This window comes from Hydra viridissima, unplaced genomic scaffold (genome assembly GCF_058129835.1).
Source record: "Hydra viridissima isolate aposymbiotic clone 2 unplaced genomic scaffold, HvirCarnegie_v1 scaffold_1, whole genome shotgun sequence".
NCBI lineage: Eukaryota > Metazoa > Cnidaria > Hydrozoa > Anthoathecata > Hydridae > Hydra > Hydra viridissima.
In genome coordinates, this window is record NW_028324300.1 from 28,331,219 (window position 1) to 28,351,041 (window position 19,823).

At 28.8% G+C, this 19,823-nt stretch overlaps 1 protein-coding gene and 1 pseudogene across 3 annotated transcripts; one reads left to right on the forward strand and one right to left on the reverse strand.

The window, feature by feature from the left end:
* Nucleotides 1-5,736: 5,736 nt before the first annotated feature.
* On the forward strand, nucleotides 5,737-15,654 carry LOC145192397 (uncharacterized). Of its 2 annotated transcripts, none has more exons than XM_090091022.1 (11): nucleotides 5,737-5,926; nucleotides 9,241-9,409; nucleotides 9,760-9,826; nucleotides 10,447-10,519; nucleotides 11,061-11,114; nucleotides 11,237-11,383; nucleotides 13,528-14,038; nucleotides 14,133-14,170; nucleotides 14,313-14,339; nucleotides 14,519-14,659; nucleotides 15,184-15,654. In XM_090091022.1, exons 1-11 carry the CDS (start codon nucleotides 5,792-5,794, stop codon nucleotides 15,247-15,249), a joined length of 1,428 nt encoding a protein of 475 aa, XP_089947148.1. In that variant the 5' UTR covers nucleotides 5,737-5,791; the 3' UTR covers nucleotides 15,250-15,654. The 2 variants fall into 2 exon arrangements, 1 of the variants encoding a protein (XP_089947148.1); XR_016453506.1 differs by having other exon boundaries at nucleotides 5,755-5,926; nucleotides 13,528-14,034.
* Nucleotides 15,655-16,290: 636 nt separating this feature from the next.
* LOC149894304 (uncharacterized) lies at nucleotides 16,291-17,872 on the reverse strand (annotated as a pseudogene). Its single transcript, XR_016453507.1, has 2 exons — nucleotides 17,638-17,872; nucleotides 16,291-17,558 (listed from the first exon to the last, which is right to left on the reverse strand). The product of XR_016453507.1 is annotated as an uncharacterized LOC149894304 (transcript).
* Between the last annotated feature and the right edge of the window lie 1,951 nt (nucleotides 17,873-19,823).

The window sequence follows — 19,823 nt, forward strand, 5'->3', positions numbered from 1 at the left end:
ATCAACGGTTGCTCCTTTTTCCCGAGTCTAAATTACTTGTTTGAATTAAAAAAGCTACAAGTCTTAATAAATTGAGTGTAAATAAAACTCGATTGCAGACTGCATACCTGCGATCGAGACAAAAAAGCCTTTAACTACTCCGTTGTAAATAAACCTCCGTTGTAAATAAACCTCGGAAATAAACCTCGGGTCGAGGTTGGCCAAAGTTGCATTTTACCGACAAAAAGGTTTTACAGATATTTTGGATTGAGAAGCTGAACATTTTTAAAGTGTTGTTTGTAAAGAACTAAATCAGAATAACTTGTTTGTCTCCTAAGTGAGAGACAACGGACTGTAAGCATATATATTTAATAGACATCTAAATTACAATGCATCAATATTTATTAAGCTAGCTCTATAGGTGGTGCGGTTTACGTGATGTTTAAAATCCACTCGTAGTTTTCTATGATTAGATACAAGTGCTGACGACAACCGAACTGCTTATGTATGTTACGTGAATTTTCTGTACCCTAAAGTCTTGTATTCTGTTTAATAACTTGTCCTTCCAATTTGAAATGGGCCTCATCTCCTACAATGAAGTTGTGAATAAAGTTAATGTTAATTCTTGCAATTTTCTGAGATCTGACAGTAAATTTAGCCGCTATATCAAGTAAACTATGAGATTCCAAATTCTTTAGAACGTCTTTGAGTCGATGTGGCTGGATTGTCTTCAATACAGCGCCGCACATTTTCTGTATTTTCAGGCGTACGTGCTGAAAGATCTCGTCCAGGTCGAGACCTATCAGCAACAGAACCCTGTTCTCGAAAACCATCACAAAGTTTGTTGTTGTAGGTTTTTTAGTAGGAGAATACCTAACATTGAAATGGCGCGTAAAGAATCTCTGTTAAAATAATTGAGTGAAACAAAATTAAATTATCTTCACTCTTCGATTGTAAATTTATTCATGATAAAATTTCCGAAGATTTTTTTCTTACAATCCTGAATAGGGATGGCAATCCCGACTACAAGTGGATTTAAAAGCAAGTTATAAAAGAAATAATTGATCAAATATCAAGAGGCTCTAACTTTTCTTTAACATTTGATGAATGGACTAATGTGGAAACCAAGGCTGTGGAGTCGGTAAACTGCTGTTCCGACTCCGACTCCTTGATTTTATCATTGACCGACTCCGACTCCAGCCAAAACGAGCTCCAACTCCGACTCCGACTCCACAGCCCTGGTGGAAACTGCAGATATATGAATGTAAATGTACATGAGTTGAAAAGCTAATGGCATTTAGGTATTATACGCATTTTAGGGCCTATGCTAGGCGAAAAGTGCTTTTCACTTCTAAAAGAAAGACCTTAAAATAAACCTTAAAATAAACGTCGAGGATGATATCATTGGATTATGACTGATGGTGCAAGCATTACAAAGAAACTTAGAAAAAATTAGAAATTAATTAACAATTATGCTTTGCCCACATTCTACAGCTGGCAGTTATATCAGTTCTCTACAAAAAAGACGCCAGTCGCTTCGAATTTTATGAAAGTTTAGGTGATGAGAACACTGTTTTTGCAAGTTTAGATAACAACAATAATGAAGACAAAGATGATGATTGTAATAGCGAATACGTTTATGAAGAGGAAGATTGTATTTGAAATTCGACCGATTCATTGTTAATGTTAGGTTTTTGTTATCTGTTTTGTTAGGCATTGCTAATCTGAGGTTAAGTTAAACATCAAATTATTGGACCGAAAATCAGGAAAATTGCAAAAATGGTTAAAAGATCCCCAACAAAAAATGAAAATTATTTACAAAAGTACGTAAAAATTGCAAAACCCGATGGAGCAGTTTGTTGCTTATGCTTGAAAGATTTGATAAGTTAAAATATTGTGTCAGAAAGGGATTTCTAGATTTAGAATTGGATTTCAATTTTGATGATTCAATTAAGATGAACGAAAACGAATATCGAACCATACCAGATTTAGTAGTACTTTTGAGTCCCATTAACTGTGAAAGCACTTTGTTGACGAGGCACAACTTTAATTACAGCTGAAATTGTATTAGAGTTTAAGTAGACCAAAATAAAACAACAGCAATCGGAAATCGGAAAACAATTATGTGCCACATTGAGTCACCGAATTAAAGAGAAGAGAACACCATTAAGCAGCACAGTTTATTATCTTCATAATGCCCAGTTTACTTCATCGAAAAACCCAGATGTTTTCGTACCAAATACAAGTGCTCAAAATAAAAAAATTATAATAAACCTAACAAAGCGTCTAAACTTGACAGATGTAATTACATCAGCAGACGTGAATAGCGATAGTCATGCTCAACTAAACGAGACTTTATCGAGCAAGGAGTGTGATAATAAGATAAAAACTATTAGTAAAGAATTAAATGAAGTTATGGAAAAAGGGTTGGCGACAATACAAACAATACCTATAAGAGTAGAAAGTATAGCTTCTAAAATTCAAAAAGAAATGCCTTTATTTGAAAGTGGCGCCAAAAGAGGTAATTACCTTCAAAAAGCATGTGATTATATACTATCTGTTCGGCCAACAAGCGTGGAGTCTGAACGAGCATTCTCAGCGGCTGGGTTTTTATGCTCAAAAAATCGAACGCTATTAAACGACGAAATGATTGACGCTTTCAGTTTTTTATGGTGGTCCTTTCAAAAATAAATATAATTAATGTATACTCAAGTATATTTATATCAGTTTTAATCATTACTTTTGTTTATATTGTGTTATCTTTTAATGCATTGTTTTATAATTTAAATTACTTAGGTTCATTAGCAAATGAACTATTTTAGTTAACTAAAAAATGAAAAACGATTAATTTATTGATAATATGATTATATTATAAATAAATCAATCATTTTTCAGAGTTTGATGACTCAAAAGTTCGTTCTTCACATGATTTACCGCCAATCATTGTTTCTGCTTTCTATTTAATTCTGGGATTTTCCGGGGATAAATTTCTCAATCCCGAAATCCAGAGATTGCGAAAGTCCGGAATTTCGCCACCTCTAATCCTGAAAAGAAAAAAATAATAATAATAACAAAAAAAAAATTTATTTTTAAAATGGTAAAGCGATTTATGCACCACCCTGCAGATTTGCACTAGTGAATCAAAAAAATTTGCTGAAGTAATTAATTACACTTGCTAACTATGAAAAACTTGCTAGGCATTTGAGGTATTCCCAGGGGGTTACTAAAAACCGAATTATTTAGATATCACCATTAAATGTCGGAATACAACTCCGGTATATAATTTCACAATAAGTGGCGCTACTGACATAAAACTAACAGTTTTAGCAAACAGGTCATACTGACAAAGGGTTCATAACCAAACATCATTTTTAGAAGTTCTACAAGATTCATGAAATGAAATCAACGTTGAGTTCGGTGAGGAGTTGACGGAATGAATTCCAATTTTACGAGCTTAAGAAATGCAAAAAATACGTTAGAAAAATAATTTTTTTTCCCATTTAAAAAATAATAACTTAATTATATTGAACTATTTTTTTAAAATTGTTTACAAACCAGTTGGTAAATTATATATATTGAAGTTTTTATTTCAGAAATAAATTTTTTAATTTAAATTTTAAAAACTTTATGTTTTAAACTGCCGTCTTTTAGGTTCAAACATAAGAGAACTCTCTGATTTTCTCCTGTAAGCTTTAATATAGCTGTATAATATTAGCAAACAAAATATATTGCAAATAATTAAAATTTACTTTAAAACAATAAAAGAATAATCAGAACCGATTAAGTTGTTCTCAAAATATGTTAAAAAACCCCATGGATCATTATTTTTCCGGACAGTCTTTTACGAATTAAAATCCAATAAATTTAGATAAATTACATAACCCTTTTAGTGATCGAAAGAAATAAGTTCTTATTAGTTGTAGTTTTAAAATAATAAAGCATATGAAATGACTGATAAAAACTTCAATCAGTTTGAAAGTAATCCTTTTAACGCAGGCGTAGAGATGCTCGATGAAGATGCTTAATGAACGTAATAATAATGATGTTTTTTTGATCCAGACTCATGAAGATTGACATTCCTTAAATCCTTCCAAAAGAAATCAAAAAATGTTTAGCAGATAATAAACGTTTTGAAGCAGTTTGTTTTCTTCATCTACATTTTGCTGTAACATGTTCTAAGAGGAAAGAAAATTTATTTATCTATTCAGACTTGAAATTGTATTTAAGAGTAAAGATTGCCACATTAAATAAAGAAAAAAGCCATCGTGGATGCAGCGGTGAAGAAAAAATCTGATGAGTAGGATTCTTCTATAAATATTCTTGTTCGGAATGCAAAAAAAATTTACTGATTGGAGGAAATACTGCACCTTGTTTGTTGCATATAAAAGTAATTTGATTTAGATGATGAAATAAATATTCATATAAATTTATGGATCAGAAAGACAGTAAAAAATTCTCTTCTTAAATTTAAGCTATCTTTACTTTGACTATATATATATATATATATATATATATATATATATATATATATATATATATATATATATATATATATATATATAAATTTTGATTTCATCTGAAACACTCATTTCACTCACGTTTGAAGCTAAAATATCTGAAAATAATTAATAAAATAATTTTTCCCTTAGTCTTTGAAAACAATAATGAAACAATTATAGTTGTGGGGTAACCCACAATAAGGATCTCTTCCTGTTCTAAACTCCCTCACAATATATCGGATTTTTTTGAAACTTTGCTTTTCACAAATTGTCGGATTTGTTTGAGGTTTTGCTAATTCTGTTAACAGGAATCTGTTAACAGAATTAGCAAAATTGTATGTATCTTATTGGTTTGTATATAAAATGTATAAGTGTAATGATGGCCGCTAACTGATTTAAACAAAAACGAAAAGGTGATTATTTAACTATTAAGTCATAGCATCATGACAAATAACAATTATTTTGCTATAATATCGTTTTTTAAAAGATTTTTTTCGGCTAGGAGTAGTTCGTCTTCGTCAAAAAAATTACTTTAATGACATTTAATCGGCAACTTTAGATTAAATGTAATTTAAGTAACTAGTGCAAGTTTACATTTTTTTCCAGTCTAGTTTCACTGATTACCTTAGGCAAAAAGTACTGTGCGACAGAAGATGCAGTATCAATTATTTGAATAATACCTGGATCATGTTTCTGCTTGCGAAGTTTCCGCCATTTTGAATTAATTAGTCATATATCGAAAGACCAAATTTTTTAAAACAAATTTGATTAAAATTTGTTTAAAAAGTTATCTAAAAAAAAAATGTAATAATTAAGTTGTATAATAATTAAGCATTTTTCAATTTCTAAGGTTTTTGGTTAGAAAAATATGATCAGCTTTTCAGACTAAAACAACGTTTTTCTCGAAGCAACTTTTTAATGGTTTTAATTAAGGACAGAAAGAAGCAAAAAAAGTCTGCTTCGAAAGCCAACTTTATACTTATAAAATAATTTTAATATAAAATTTTGACTAAAATTTTTTAAAAACTACATTCCCTCGTCTTTAACTGTGCTAAAGTTGTAGAAAATATCGAAAGTAAAACCGTTTTTTTTTGTTATGGCGCACAACCATCGTTTCTTTTTACTAATAATTCTATTATAAAAGTCTAAGAACTTGATAATAACAATTGAGAATATCTAAATAATAAAACAATATAAAAATTACCCTAATGAAACTTCGTTAATAAAATGAATGACTATTGCCGGTATTACGTAAACATCAGTGATAACTTTAAAACAATTTGGTCTTTCGATATATGACTAATTAATACAAAATGGCAGAAACTTCGCAAGCAGAAATGGAAATAAATTTTTCTGCACTTAAAAAACATGATCCAGATATTATTCGAATAATTGATACTGCATCTTCTGTCGCCCAGTACAATTTCAAAGCTTCTTCCAATGTCTGGGTGAGCTTATTTTATTTTATAATCAGCTTTATCCCGTTTTGTTAGCTCTATTTAATTGTAAATATTTTCTTATAAGTTAAACTTAAAAACAACTTTAACATTCATTATACAAAATTTGTTTTCAATATGAACTTTACTTACAAATGATAAAATGCCTTCATTAACAAAAAAAATTGTTGTGTATCTAAATATATCATACACAGTTAACTTATAGAATACTTAAATAAATAAATGTCCACAAAAATCAATCACATGCAAATAATTTTAAAAACTATATTACAATTTTTTAACACAAAGTTATAAGTTTCCTGAAAACCCTTTTTGTTGGTAATTTTTATTTAAGAACACTTTGAATATAATTAATTAGTATTGTTTTGAATTGTTAAATAAAGACAATTCTAAAATGAAGTTTAAAATTTAAATATTATTTACAAACTATAGAGAAAAGTAGAAATTGAATAGATATAATATTAAATATTACATTTTATGTTCTCTCAAGTCCATAGAGCTATAATGTCAGAGTTAATTGATTTTTGTATCATAACTTTGCTTATAAACCACAAAACCTTTTTTTTTAGAAGTTTTTACAGAAATTGTACTCAATTTTAGTTTTAAAAGAAATTTCTATTTTTTATCTTTTCATTTTGACAGACATTAGTTGTTGTTTCTATATAGAATTTCAGTAGGGAAAATTTCTGATACTAAAAACATATGGATAAGTTACACAAGTTTAAAAGTAAAATCCAATATACTTTTATTCCTTAAAATTTAGTTAATTTAATAGTTTCTATGCAAATAGTTTTTATAAACCTAGTTTGAATTGAAGTAAGAGCAGTATAAACATTTAGAAGAATAAACTCATCTGCATGTACACAATATCTAAGATAATATAGGTATATACGCTGCTTTAAACCTACCAGTATTACAAGGCTTGCAAAGTTATTTACTAGTATATCAAGTTCATCAGAAAAGTAAGAACCTTTAAAGTTTTCTTGATAATATTCAACACTGTTTTTTAATAAATGATTAAAACATAAATTTTTTTTTTTTATTAATCTGTCTTTGTCACACTCTACTTTATCAATTACCATACTTTTTTAGTTTAAAAGTTAAAATTATGCCATAGTGTTAATGAAAGTTTAAAATGACAGCTAGCAAATAAAGTTCTAATGATGATAATTGCAGCATAAGATAAAGAGAATGTTGGTAAAGTTGTTTTAGACTGAAATAGCTTTTTATTATTTAACTTATGAAGTGATAATAAACTTATATTTTAAGTTTATATTAACACTTATAGTTCTGCCAATAACTTTATTTGGCTTGATTAACACTTAAAGCACTGGAATTGTTGTTTTCCTGTAATTTGTCTGAAACCACAATTATGGCCTCATTCATTACATTTAAACTTTAAGATTTAAAAACTTAAAGTTTTTTAAAATATGTTTTTAATGATTTCTATTTCCATTAAGTTATATCTTTACTTTATTTTATCTTATTTTATTTATATATATTTCCTACCATTTTCTTTTTCACATATTTTTGCTATTATTTTAGAGTTTCAGTGTTGTTTTTGTTTAATCTGTAAGCTACAATTAACGACAATGAATAGGTTGTCATGTAAATAAAAATGCATAAAAAATTACTATGTGTGACATACCAGGATGGTGAAAAAGCTCTAAATATCTACTGCTAAAAACTAAAATTCACTGAAGTGAAAACAGAAAAGGCAACTAAAGTCACAAAGCTAAATGCAATTTCCCTCTACAATTAGAATTTTTAGAAGGTTTTTTTTAGAAATTTTTAGAATTCTTTTGAGAAGGTTCAGGTGACTATTCTAAATGTAAGTGTCAGAGTGATGTCAAGACTAAGATAAAGTGGCTTTTTTCTTGTTTGGCAGGGGTGATCTTAACAGCTACCTGTTGTACCAATTGAACACCAGTGAAATGTTGCTATTGTCAATAATCCACTTCATATCTGCTACAGTTTTCTGCAGGATTAAAAATTCTTTAACTTTCTAATTTTTTTTAAACATAGTTGCGTTGAACAAGTTGCACTGAAAGTTTTGATGATTGAAAAGATTTACAAAAATTATTTGCAACATTTCTAGTAATAGATTTGAAAATCTGAAGATGGCTATGTCATGAGTTTTTCTTTAGGAATTGCATTTAGATTTTTCCAATCCAAACAAATATCAACAAAGGTTTGATATTGTCTCCATACATCAGAAACTTTAGTTATTGAAATAGTAATTCTTAAAATATTACTATCATGAATATAACAATGCAAAGAGATGAGATAATGAGCAAACTTCTACATTTTCATCCAATTCAATAAAGTAAAGAAACGTTTTTTTTTTTATTAACATTATCTTTTATGTCATTTAAAAAATCAATTTTTGTTCATCTTTTTGTAGTATTTAGAAATGGAAGTCTTTTTTGCTGCTTCTTTTGCAACTACTTGTTTCACTTAAAAATTCAAGGAACTTCTTTTTTTGTAAGAAGTTTCTTGAATTTTTAGTAAAGGTTCATTAGATGCAAGCAGATTTTTTTTTTTTTTGCTGCTTAATTTTTATATTCTATTAATTAAAAAGTGATAAAATATTGCAAGAGAAAATTGAAACAAAACTTTAAAATATTAGCAAGAAGTAAAAAAACAAAAGAAAATTGTAAACTATGATTTTTCAACTTTTGTAACTTTGAGTGTACCACTTATTTATTTTTATTTCAATTTTTGATTAAAAAGATATTTCATATTGACAGAATGTTTTTTTTTTTTTTTTTTAAAAAAAAAAAGAATTTTCTAAGATAAATGTATTGCAGAGAGTCAATATACTTAATTCTCTATTTATAAACTACCAGAAGTATATAAGCATATGGAAAAGCTTTGTTGTTTTCATAGAAAATTATATTTTGAAACATAAAAACAACTTTTATTATACATCTTTAATAACTTCTTATTTGTCATTTTTGGGTTCTTTGCTATGAAAAGTGTCCTGGTACAGAATTTCAATATGAAAACTTTAAATCCAAGCAAGTTTTAAAGCAGGAAAAAAATTTGTTCAAAGTAACAGAATTTAGTATCTTTGTCTAAAAAAATTTAAAGAAAAGTTTAAGAAACATGGTAACTCAATAAATGGTAAAACTATAGAAAAAGCTTTATTGTATAGTTGTAAAGTAATGATCCAAAAATGAGAAGGTTCTACAGTTGCAAAATTTCCCAAATGTTTTTGAATGTTTTGATAGACCAATGAAAAAATTTAAAATGACTTAATATTGTAGTTCTTGATTTTCATGGTTTTGAATTTTATATTTCAGGATAAAACTGAAGTGGAAGGAGCTTTATTTTTATATTCACGAAAAGTGTCTCCATATGTTGTCATTTTCATTATGAATCGATTAAACACCCAAAATGCACGTGTTTTTTTAACAAAGGATATGGACTTTATGGTTCAAAAGCCATTTTTATTGTGTAAATCTGCAAACAGTAAGGTGTTTCAAATATTAAAGAAATAGTAATATTTGTAAAATATATTTGTTGTATTGTATTTGTTATATTTTAATTTTTTAAAATATTTTTCTTTTTAATATAAAGAGTTACTAGTGATATACAAATTGTTGTTTTTTAATGAAAAATCCAAGTTATAACTTTTGTTCGTGATTGGCAATACCCCTCTGAGTTAGGAATAGATAAGGAATCTTAATAACCTTGTTGCTAATCTGCTAAAGTTTTCTTCTTTGAAAATGAAGGCAAATTTTGCATTTTAAAAACATTTTTGTTCATAAATTATGGTAGCATGTGTTTAGCAATGATGTTCAAGGTTTTCATTTTTATAGGTGAAATCTCTGGCATTTGGTTTTACGATGAGGATGAGTGTGAAAGATTTGGCGGTTTGTTATCAAAGTATGAGTTTCATAAGATATTTCTTTCTCTTTATCTTTCATATGTTAGGTGATTGTGTTGTACTAAAAGTGTTCACCTTCTTTCTACATGAACATTTTCAGTGTTAGTTACCCTTTAATATAATTTAACTTTAATCAAAAAATATATTTGAAAAAAAAATGTTAGAGTTGAGTAAAAGTGCACATGAAAATGCTGTTGATTTAGAAATGGAGTTTTTTAATGAATCCTAAAATGTTTACAAAATAGGAAAACGTCATGTTGGAATGAGGTAAACTTAGTAACCTGGTTTTTAACTCTGCTTTTTTAAGTAATTCTTTAAAAAATTTAAACAATCATTGAAATGTTTTAAATTAATTTTTAAAGATAGTTACTAGTTTTTAATTTTTCAAAAGTTTTTACCATCAAACCATATCTTTTTGATAATATTTTGAGGTTTTTGGTGAAAAGTTGCGGATTTGAGCTATGTTTGGTTGATAAATCTTCTTTGATATCAAAGTTATATCAAACATGTAAAATACTAGTATATGAAAATAACTGTTCATGTTTCGTGTAATATAACATGTTATATAACATTTAAAATAAAGGTAAAATGTTTTATGTTTTCTTTCATTTTACCTAAGGTATGCTTTGCTTTCAAAAGATGAGAAGTCCTTAAAACTTGCTTTGTCTGATGAAAAGATGTATGAACCACAGGTAAGACATTTTGCTGTGCCTGAAAACAAAAGAAAAGTTAATTATTTAAAAAAGAAAAATTTATTGCTTTCTTGTTGTTGTTTTTAAACATAATTTAATAATTAGCCCTGTGCCTAAAATAAAATTTTCAGCCTTTGATGGCATTTCATTATGCAATTTAATTATTTTGATGTAAAAAAGTAAATAGCATTGTTCAACCTAACCAAACAATGATGATAAAATACAGAAATATTTCAGAAACCAATAAAACAAAATATTTATACAAATAAATAGAAAGTTTCAACTTCAGCAAAGATGAAAAAAATTTGAAATTAATTGATTGAAAAAGTATTTTAATATTTTTGTAAGATTTTGACATCATAAAAAATGTATATAAACATAAAAAGAAATAAAGAAATAAATTTTTATGCAATAAAAATATTATATAATGAAAGTGAATTTTTATATAATGAAAGTTTTTTTCATTATTTTTATGTTTATAACTTTATATCTTATTTTAAAAAATATATTTTTCATATCACATTTTTAAATTTCTTTTTAGCCTCCTAAAAATGATTTGCTTCATTTGTTTTCCAAAGCAAAAGAGGAGTTCAAAGTCAGTGTCATTGTTTTTTATGTTTTTTTTCTATACAATTCCATTACTTTAATATTATTCAAGATTTTGGCTCTGGAATAATAAGAGGATTGATTTTGTGCTATTTGTATTTCACTATTAAGGCTCGTCCAAAGCTCGTTCCATTGCAAGTAGAAAAGCAAAAGATAAGCAAAATACCAAAGTCATATTCCGTTGATCAACCACAATCCATGAAGCCAACAACCATACTTAAACGAAACTCTCTGTCAAATTCAAAGTTCACTGATGAGGTAATCAATTGTTTGTGAATTATCAAATAAAACTTTAAACTTATGGGGTTGAAAAACAAACTAGGGCCCAACACCAACTCTATGTTAAACACTAACAGCAGAAATAGTCTCGATGAGTTCATCAGGTGTTTATTACAAAATTATTTTAAATACTTTTGATTTGGAATCAGAATCTGTAATTTGGAAATGAAATAAAACCATCACATTCATTCACTGCATCAAAACAAGTTTTAACATCTAATTCATATTCAAACTTGCTATATCCATTCTGTGCTTTGTCAGTGCTTTTTTTCTCTGTGGACCTCTGTAATCTGGTAAACCTTTGAACATTCCTCTTCTCTTTTTGAGGGACTTCTTTTGCTGTCTCTGTATTTTTCTTATCACTCAAATGCTTAACTCTTTCTTATCTTTCCTGACTTTATCAAGCCTTCAGTTCAAATTCTTCATCTTGCTGTACAGTCTTAATCATATTCCTTTCAGGTCTCTGGTCTGTGTAAAAGGCTGCATCTTCCCTTTTTGACTCTTTTATTCTTCTATGTTCTTTCATTATCATGCCAGTTAGTTGAGGAATAGATATGTCAAACAAGATATAACCCCCTCCCCCTCTTTCTGAAACTCTTCTTGCTTCTGATTCCAGTTCGCTTTACTGGAAACTGCAGTTGAATTTCTTCATCCTTTCATTTTATTACATTTCTCTGTCTAAAAATAATGTCACTAAAAGAATATTACCAACCAGAAGTTACAAAAAAAGTTAAATTCTGGAAAAACAAGTTGTTAAAATATTTTTGTAAAGTTTACACAAACAGAGACCTTCTACTGACACTTTATTGCACTTTAATTCAGCTCTTATCCAGTTGTCAATGACAGCTGAAGTTACACACCTATTCACTAATCCTTCACAGGTTTTATTCTGACTAACTAGAGATCTGGTTCCTGTTTTTTTGCATATGCAGCAATTTAATGCTGGATTGAAAGCTGGCACTTCTGTATTAAAAAAAATACCTTGGATCTATATTTCTTTTGATTGATTGGAAGCTAAGAATATAAATTAAATAAAAATTTGATCTTAAAATTACATTGAAGATCAGATTGAATGTTTATTGGTTTCAAAAACATTTAATCATTATAGTTCTCCTCAAGTTCAATGACTTTCTGTCATTTTTCTATTCTACATTTGAAAAATTCTGCATTTCCATACAGATTTCTAGCTGTCCTTTCTGTGACTGCGTCTTTGTCTCAATCCCTATTGATTTTGTGCGCAGCTTCATTAGCATTCCTCTCTGAAGTCAAATCATGTCTCACTAACAATCAGATTTGCTCTCAAATCGGCTTGATTGTAAAATAGGTAAAGTAGATAAGATATGTATTAAAATCCTCCCAAGAAAATACATTTTTAAATTATGCAAGTATATCGCAAAATTATGCAAGTTATGGAATTATGCAAAGCAGTTGAAACTAAAAAACTGCTGGAATTATGCAAAGCAACAAAAACTAAAAAACTGCTAAAATAGTCAAGCAGCATGAAATTTACACCAATGTAATATGTTTGAAAATTTATATACCTAATGAGTGTAAAACTTTTCAATAAAAATGTATGTCCTCTAAAGCAGTAATTTCTGCTCCAATTGTTTATCTAACAAGGTAGCTTTTACACTTTTAAAACCAGTTAACATCATAATATCCAAGCGTAAAACCATGTTATGTCAAAGGCCATAAAAAACATTAGCATAATTAAAATGTTTTTTTAATATAAAATCATTAAAATATCCACTAAGTGATAATGCTTGAAAATTTTCAAATGTACACAGTGATTAAGCAAAGAAATATTTAATGTGCTTGTGTTCTGAAGGGGAAATGGAAAGAAATGAAAGTGAAAAAGAATTGGCTATTTCTGGTATTGAAAAGTTTGGCAAAATGTTTCAGTAACTTTAAGTGAACTTCAAAAGCAAATGTTACATTTTCCTGAAAAGTTTCAAATTTTCCTGAAACTATTTTACATTTCACTTGATTTAACAAAATACTTATGAAGTCAAGATTCAAAAAACCAAGGGGGTAAAATCAAAACAGTCCCAAAGTTATGCTCTTTTGTAGTATGAAATATTTAATGGTAAAAATGTTGTTTTTCATTTCAAATCAAATTTTAGGAAAAATCATCTGTATCTCCAGATTTTACAAATGAAAGGACTGAAAGTGATCAGTCTCATGGAAAGCAGCGTACTGATGATGCTCTTCACGATGAAACGACAAGATCAGCAGCACAACCTCAAACAAATGGGGTTTTAAGTAAAAAAAATGAACACGTTTCTTCCCAAGCTGGGGATTTAGCTGTAAATGACCAACCTGGTTTAGTTAGAAATTTATCCGAAATCAAATTGAAAGTTATTGGGTGCGCTGAGTTAGAGTCTGAACTTTTAAACAAAAGTGCTATAAACTCAAATTCTACGAGTACATGTTCTATTTCAAATCAAACCTCAAACAATATGTCAACCGAAATATTGAAATCAGATATTGATTTCTCAGCACAAAAGGATTCGACGGAAAATTCTTCACCTCATATTCAACTTCTATCACCAAGCATACTTGCTTCAAAATCCGCAAAACGAGGGAGTCTACCAAGCGGAATAGCAAACGGACAAAACAAGGTTTTGCTGGCAGGTTGATTATTTGTTCTTTGGGTATTATCAAGTTAAAATATGTTTTTACTAAAACTTTTCCCTGATTACATCAGTCTGTTTATTTCCCTGTTTAGCCACTTTCGCAACACAAGGAAATAAAGTTTCAAAAAAGGTTTGTTTACATTTCCCTGTCATATTTTGCTGTTTTGTATCATTTGAAGTTATTTTTCGGTTATCCTCCACGTTGAGGAATACTTTTCTATTCTTATACCAAATAATATTTCTTTTTCTGTAACGTTGCATCACATTTTCAGCTTTTTGGAGACGAATCAAAGAACGAGGTGAGTTTATGCAGTATGATATAGTTTCGTGTATCAGTAGATTTTTATCGTTGCTTTTTCTCGCTTTTTTTTTTTTTTTTTTTTTGTTTGATCTTTAGTTGATCTTGCTTCTTTGGGATTTTTGACACTTTTCTTTTTTTTTTGTCCTAATAAAAATATTTAAATTTGTTCATTTCTAGCAAGGTCGCGAAGCACCATCAGCTTCCTGCTTGAACTCACTGATGTCGCCTGCAGCATTTCAGCTGCGCAACAAGACAAAAGAAAAGGATATCGTACTCTCTAAGGATGAACTTCAACAAACGCTTTTGAATGTTATTCAGGTGCTTTTTTTTTTTTACTGCTTTTTTCAGCTCCTAATTTCTATTGGTTTCTAGTGTACTTCAAATCTCCCATTTTGAATTCTGGGAAATAAAAATTCTTGTTTTGAAACCTGGGAATAGAAATGAAAACAGCAACCACAAGGAAAATTTTAAACGTAATTTTGCAATTAATTCAGCGCGTATTGCTAAATTTGTGAAATGTAAATATTCAGAGAGGATAAAATCTTGATATATCTGAACCTTTAAAAAAGTGCACGTTTTGTTTAAATATATGGTTTGCTCATTGTAACATACACACGAAATGATTTTGAAATGAATTTTAACATGCACACGACTTTAACTATTTTTCTAAAACCTTTGTCTGTTTTCTTAAACAATGAGCGGACTGTTAATCGAATAGTTTTTCTAAAATCTGTAATTCATTTGTGTTCTTAGAAGTTTGATATTCGTTTCTTTAAATGTACGTCAAATAAGCGACACTGAAAATTATTATTCTTACCATAATTTAAACCATTTATTTTTAGAATGATGACCGTTTTGTAACTCTGCTGCACGAAGCATATTTAGAGGTGGTACGTAAGGGTAGGTAAGTTATGTTTACTTGCTGAAAAGAAAATCATCCTACAGAGGCATCATCTTCAGTTGCTAGGACTGGCAACTAATGCTCTTACCGAAACTAGAGCAGTCAACTACCAAATTACGTGAGAGAAGCAACGGAATAGTGAAGTAACTAAGGTTGTTTCATCTTCCATTACATCATCTTTAATCATCCTCTAGTATCTCATCTTAGTTAAAAAAAAAACAACACAACCGACGTTTGCTTTAAATAGAAAGAAATGAGAGAACTTAGTTTAAAAGCACAAAGTTTATGTTAACGTTAAGATATCTTATGTGTTACGTTGTAGTCCAGGTTTTTTATGTTGAAATCCGACGTTTTAAATATCAGATATTTTAATGTATTCAGTTTATTGCCCACTGTTTAGATATCTTAATAATTTCTTGACAAATTCTTCTTGCGTCAAATATGAGCCGTTCAGTGCGCAAATTGTTAAACTCCATAAAACAAATAGTTGAGAGATGCGATGATGTAATGTACATTGTTTAATGGTGTTAACCTAAATTATTCAGGAAAGTTATTATAAACATAAAAAGCCATGACTATACCAAAAAGTGGAGTTCATCGATTTGCGAACTGAACGGCTATTGTATTCTCGGTAAACAAACTGTCAAATATCATTGTGGTGTAGTTGATAGGCAACGACAACGTTTTGATATTTTTTTGAATACTAAAATTGTTTTTTTTTTTTAATATTAAAAAGTTGACCTTATCTAACAATTACAAAAATATTTTAGTTCTAATGTTAAGTTAAAAATAAAATTATTTACTTCAACGTTCTCCACTAAAAGTAATTCTACAAAATATAATTCTACAAAATATAGTTCTACAAAATATAGTTCTACAAAATAAATATAATTCTACAAAATAAAGATACTATCGATCTGTTCGATCAATTAAGGAAACATCAGCTGTATAAAACTGTGTAATAAGAACCCTTGAACACTTTCCAACTATTCACTCCAATGGCACAGTGGACCAGAGAGACCGCCAAGTTTTAGGTCGTGTTAATCGAATAAAACCTTTTTTATATAAGAGTATTTGTCTTATAATAATTGAAAAGAGCGTTTTTAAAATCTAAACAAAGTGCTAAGGGTCATAAATGGGGCATTTAAAATTTACTAACAACAATAAACATTTAAAATATTTACAATAATGTAAATATCATATGGTAAATAACTATCAACTAACTCTTCTTCCGTTAAAGTCACAGAAGAGAGGAGTCTTCCTCCATGGACCTTGTTTTCTTCTTATCTTTTATTCTATTCCGTGTTGGTTTGAATTTAGGGGTGCACATAACACAAGAGTATGTGAACTTTCCATCTTACTGAAAGTTTTTTTCCAAGGATATCTGTAATTTCTTGAGTAGATAAAAACGAATTTTTAAATTTTATTATAGCCTGCTGATATCCAGGCTCAAGTGTTCGACCAAAACAAGAATCTTTTACAGCCTTGAAGTCTTTCATACATTGAACTAATGGAACAAGACCAGGAACCTCAGATAATATGACATTTTCTAACTCATTTTAACACTTAAGTATCTGGTTTGAATTGTTTCCACCCCAACCTTGCCTTGATATCCTCTCTGTAATACACCTCTAGTTTTCAAAAAATTACCAAACTCTGGCCAAAGATTTATTAATAAGCAACCTAGTTGGTTACTATTCCTATCAGGATATGCACTTCAGGAGGAGGTACTAAATTTTGGATTAGAATATCTGAATCTTCATCAAGGTAGAGAATTCTTGGATAAATCACATTCATAAAATGATTCATCTTTGATTTCCTGGAATTATTTTCAAAATTGTACCTTTGATACCAATAGTCAAGGCTTCCAAGTGTTCGTAGTTTACCACATACCTCACTTGAGTCTCTTTCACACCAAAGACAAGTTTTTTTTCCTGCATGACTCGATATTCCAAAAACTGCAATAGCACACTTCAAATCAAAAGCTGCTGAAAACTTAAGATTTTGCAAAGTGAGTTTCTCCAATATCAGTCTTAGATTGAAGTTTGATTCTTGCACATCTTCAACTATGGCTAAGATTTGGCGACGCTGTACACCGCTATTTAAGTATAAACCTGAAGTAGTATTTTCATTTTCATCAAAAACATTTACAACAACCTTCATGAAACCACCTCCTCCGTCCATAGAAATCTGAACAAAAGCAGATTGGGGGTCTAGATGACGTTGGTTTATCAAATCTAGAACAAAGCTAGAAGTGTCTTGAACAAAAACAAGGTCTTTTGTAATTGTGCTATCAACACTGTCAAGGATGTTAACCTGAACAATAACAATAATAACTCACAAAATGGTTTTTCTCTTTATCTAATTTAAATAACAAAAGATATATAAATGTTACCTTTTCTACTTGATAAAAATGTGATATGGACTCTTCTTGGTCACTCAATTTTCCAAAGATGTTGTTCTCTACTGCAGACTTACTTCCTATTCTTTTCCAAAGAATAAATACCAGCTGGCCTATTTTATTTAGGGAAAGTTCTAGGATAATCTGAAGTTCCTTAATCACCTGAAGAGATACTTGTTTCATAGACCTAGGTATAAAATGTATGTAAGTATATATATATATATATATATATATATATATATATATATACATGTGCTTGTGTGTGTGTTTGTGTGTGTGTTCATATACAAATACAATACATATAGTATACATATATAGAAATCGCAAAGAAATTAAAAAGAAATAAAAAATGTTAAATAGTTATTCAAAAAAATAAGCATAGAAATAAATATATAAAACAAATTAGTATAACTCACTTTCATCATTTCTAAAGAAAATGAAGAAAGTGATTTGATGAAACTTGAAATAGATATGTAAAAGATAAGTGATTTAAGCTATTTATTTTATATTATATATATAATATTTTATATATATTTACATACAATACTATATATTTATTTATATAGAGTTGAAAAGGTACCTTCTCTTTCCCTTGTTATCAGGACATCCAACTGTAATTGTTAATGGGTTTCCACCTTTCTTGAACTTGAAATATAAAAAATTTCACTAATATTCACTAATAAAGTTAATATTTGCCATCTTTTCAAAAATCTTTTTATAACTATTCCCCTGGATCTTATTTTCGTTATTAAAAACGTTATATTAAATTTTATTGCTTTAAATTGACTAATGATCAGCAAACTATAAAGATAGGCAGAGCCATTCCAGAGGGGAGGGGGAACAGGACATTAGGCCCACGCCAAATAATTCTGCTGTTAAATCCCTAATCTTAACAAAGTAAATAATCAAACAATGTTACTCTAATAGTAGTATTAAATGGTAATAAAAACCATCTTTTTTAATTTCCGTTAAGTTAGGTGAGTTACGAAAAGATTTTCAACAACATGGCTAATACTACAAGTGTTAACTTTTTGAAATTTCAAATTTAACTAGAGTAATTTTTATTGATTTTCGGACCTATGTTTTTATTAAATTCTTGATCAGCATAAAATTTTCTATAATAATTATAAAAAGAAGAGGGGTGAAAACTATATTAGCGCCCCATTTTGGCCCTTTTTTGGCCCTTGGCACTTAAAAAGAATTTCAAAAGCCCTTTTTTCTCTAAGTACACTACCAACACTCTTGTAAAAAAAAAAGTTTCAACTGATTGACACGACATAAAACCTGGCGGTCTCTTTGGTCCACAGTGATGGTCAACATCTAGTTTATTTACTTACCCATACTACTACTAGACAAAGTATCAGTGCAACATGATATATGCTTTCAAAAAAAAAAAAAAGAGGAGAGGGGGGAGTTTTTGTAATTTAAAGCATATATATACTTATAAGTATCATAAAATAGAAACTAGAGAGGATATTGAGCTAATTTTTTTTTTATTTCCAAAAAATTTTTTGTTAAACAAATCTTGCATCTGGATGAAATACTAAACACACGCTTGTACAGTGGCGAGCAAAATAATAGGTGTGAATAATAAATTTCACTTAAATTGACATTTTACAGTATATTTTATAAAGTGACATCTAGGAACTGATTGCTACACAAGCTATGCTTATTTTATTATAACAGAGAGCAGTATATTTCCAATTTCTTACAAATTTATGAGGGGAATACCCTATTTATATATTTAACCTACAAATTTGGTGGAGCAAAATAATAGGTGTGTGCTTATTTTAACCTGTTTGCTGTAAGATTAAAAACATTTTATTATTTTTATTTGTTGTTGATATAAAGGTAAGGTCAATATTTATACAACTTATATAAAATAATAGCATTTCATATTTGTATTGAATTAGAATTAGATATAAAATGGGACGAGGAAAACATTGCACAGCGATAGAAAGAAAACTTATTAGAAATTTAAGAAAACAAGGAAAAACTTACAAGGAAATTTCAGTTACGATGGGATGTTCTCAAAATAAAGTTACAAATGCCTTAAAACCAGAAAAATCACGTGAGAATAGAGGAAGACCACGCAAAACGTGTCAGCGTACGGATGATCACATTACAATTATTTCAAAAAAAGACCCATTCAAGCCAGCAACAAAAATTTTAAATGAAAT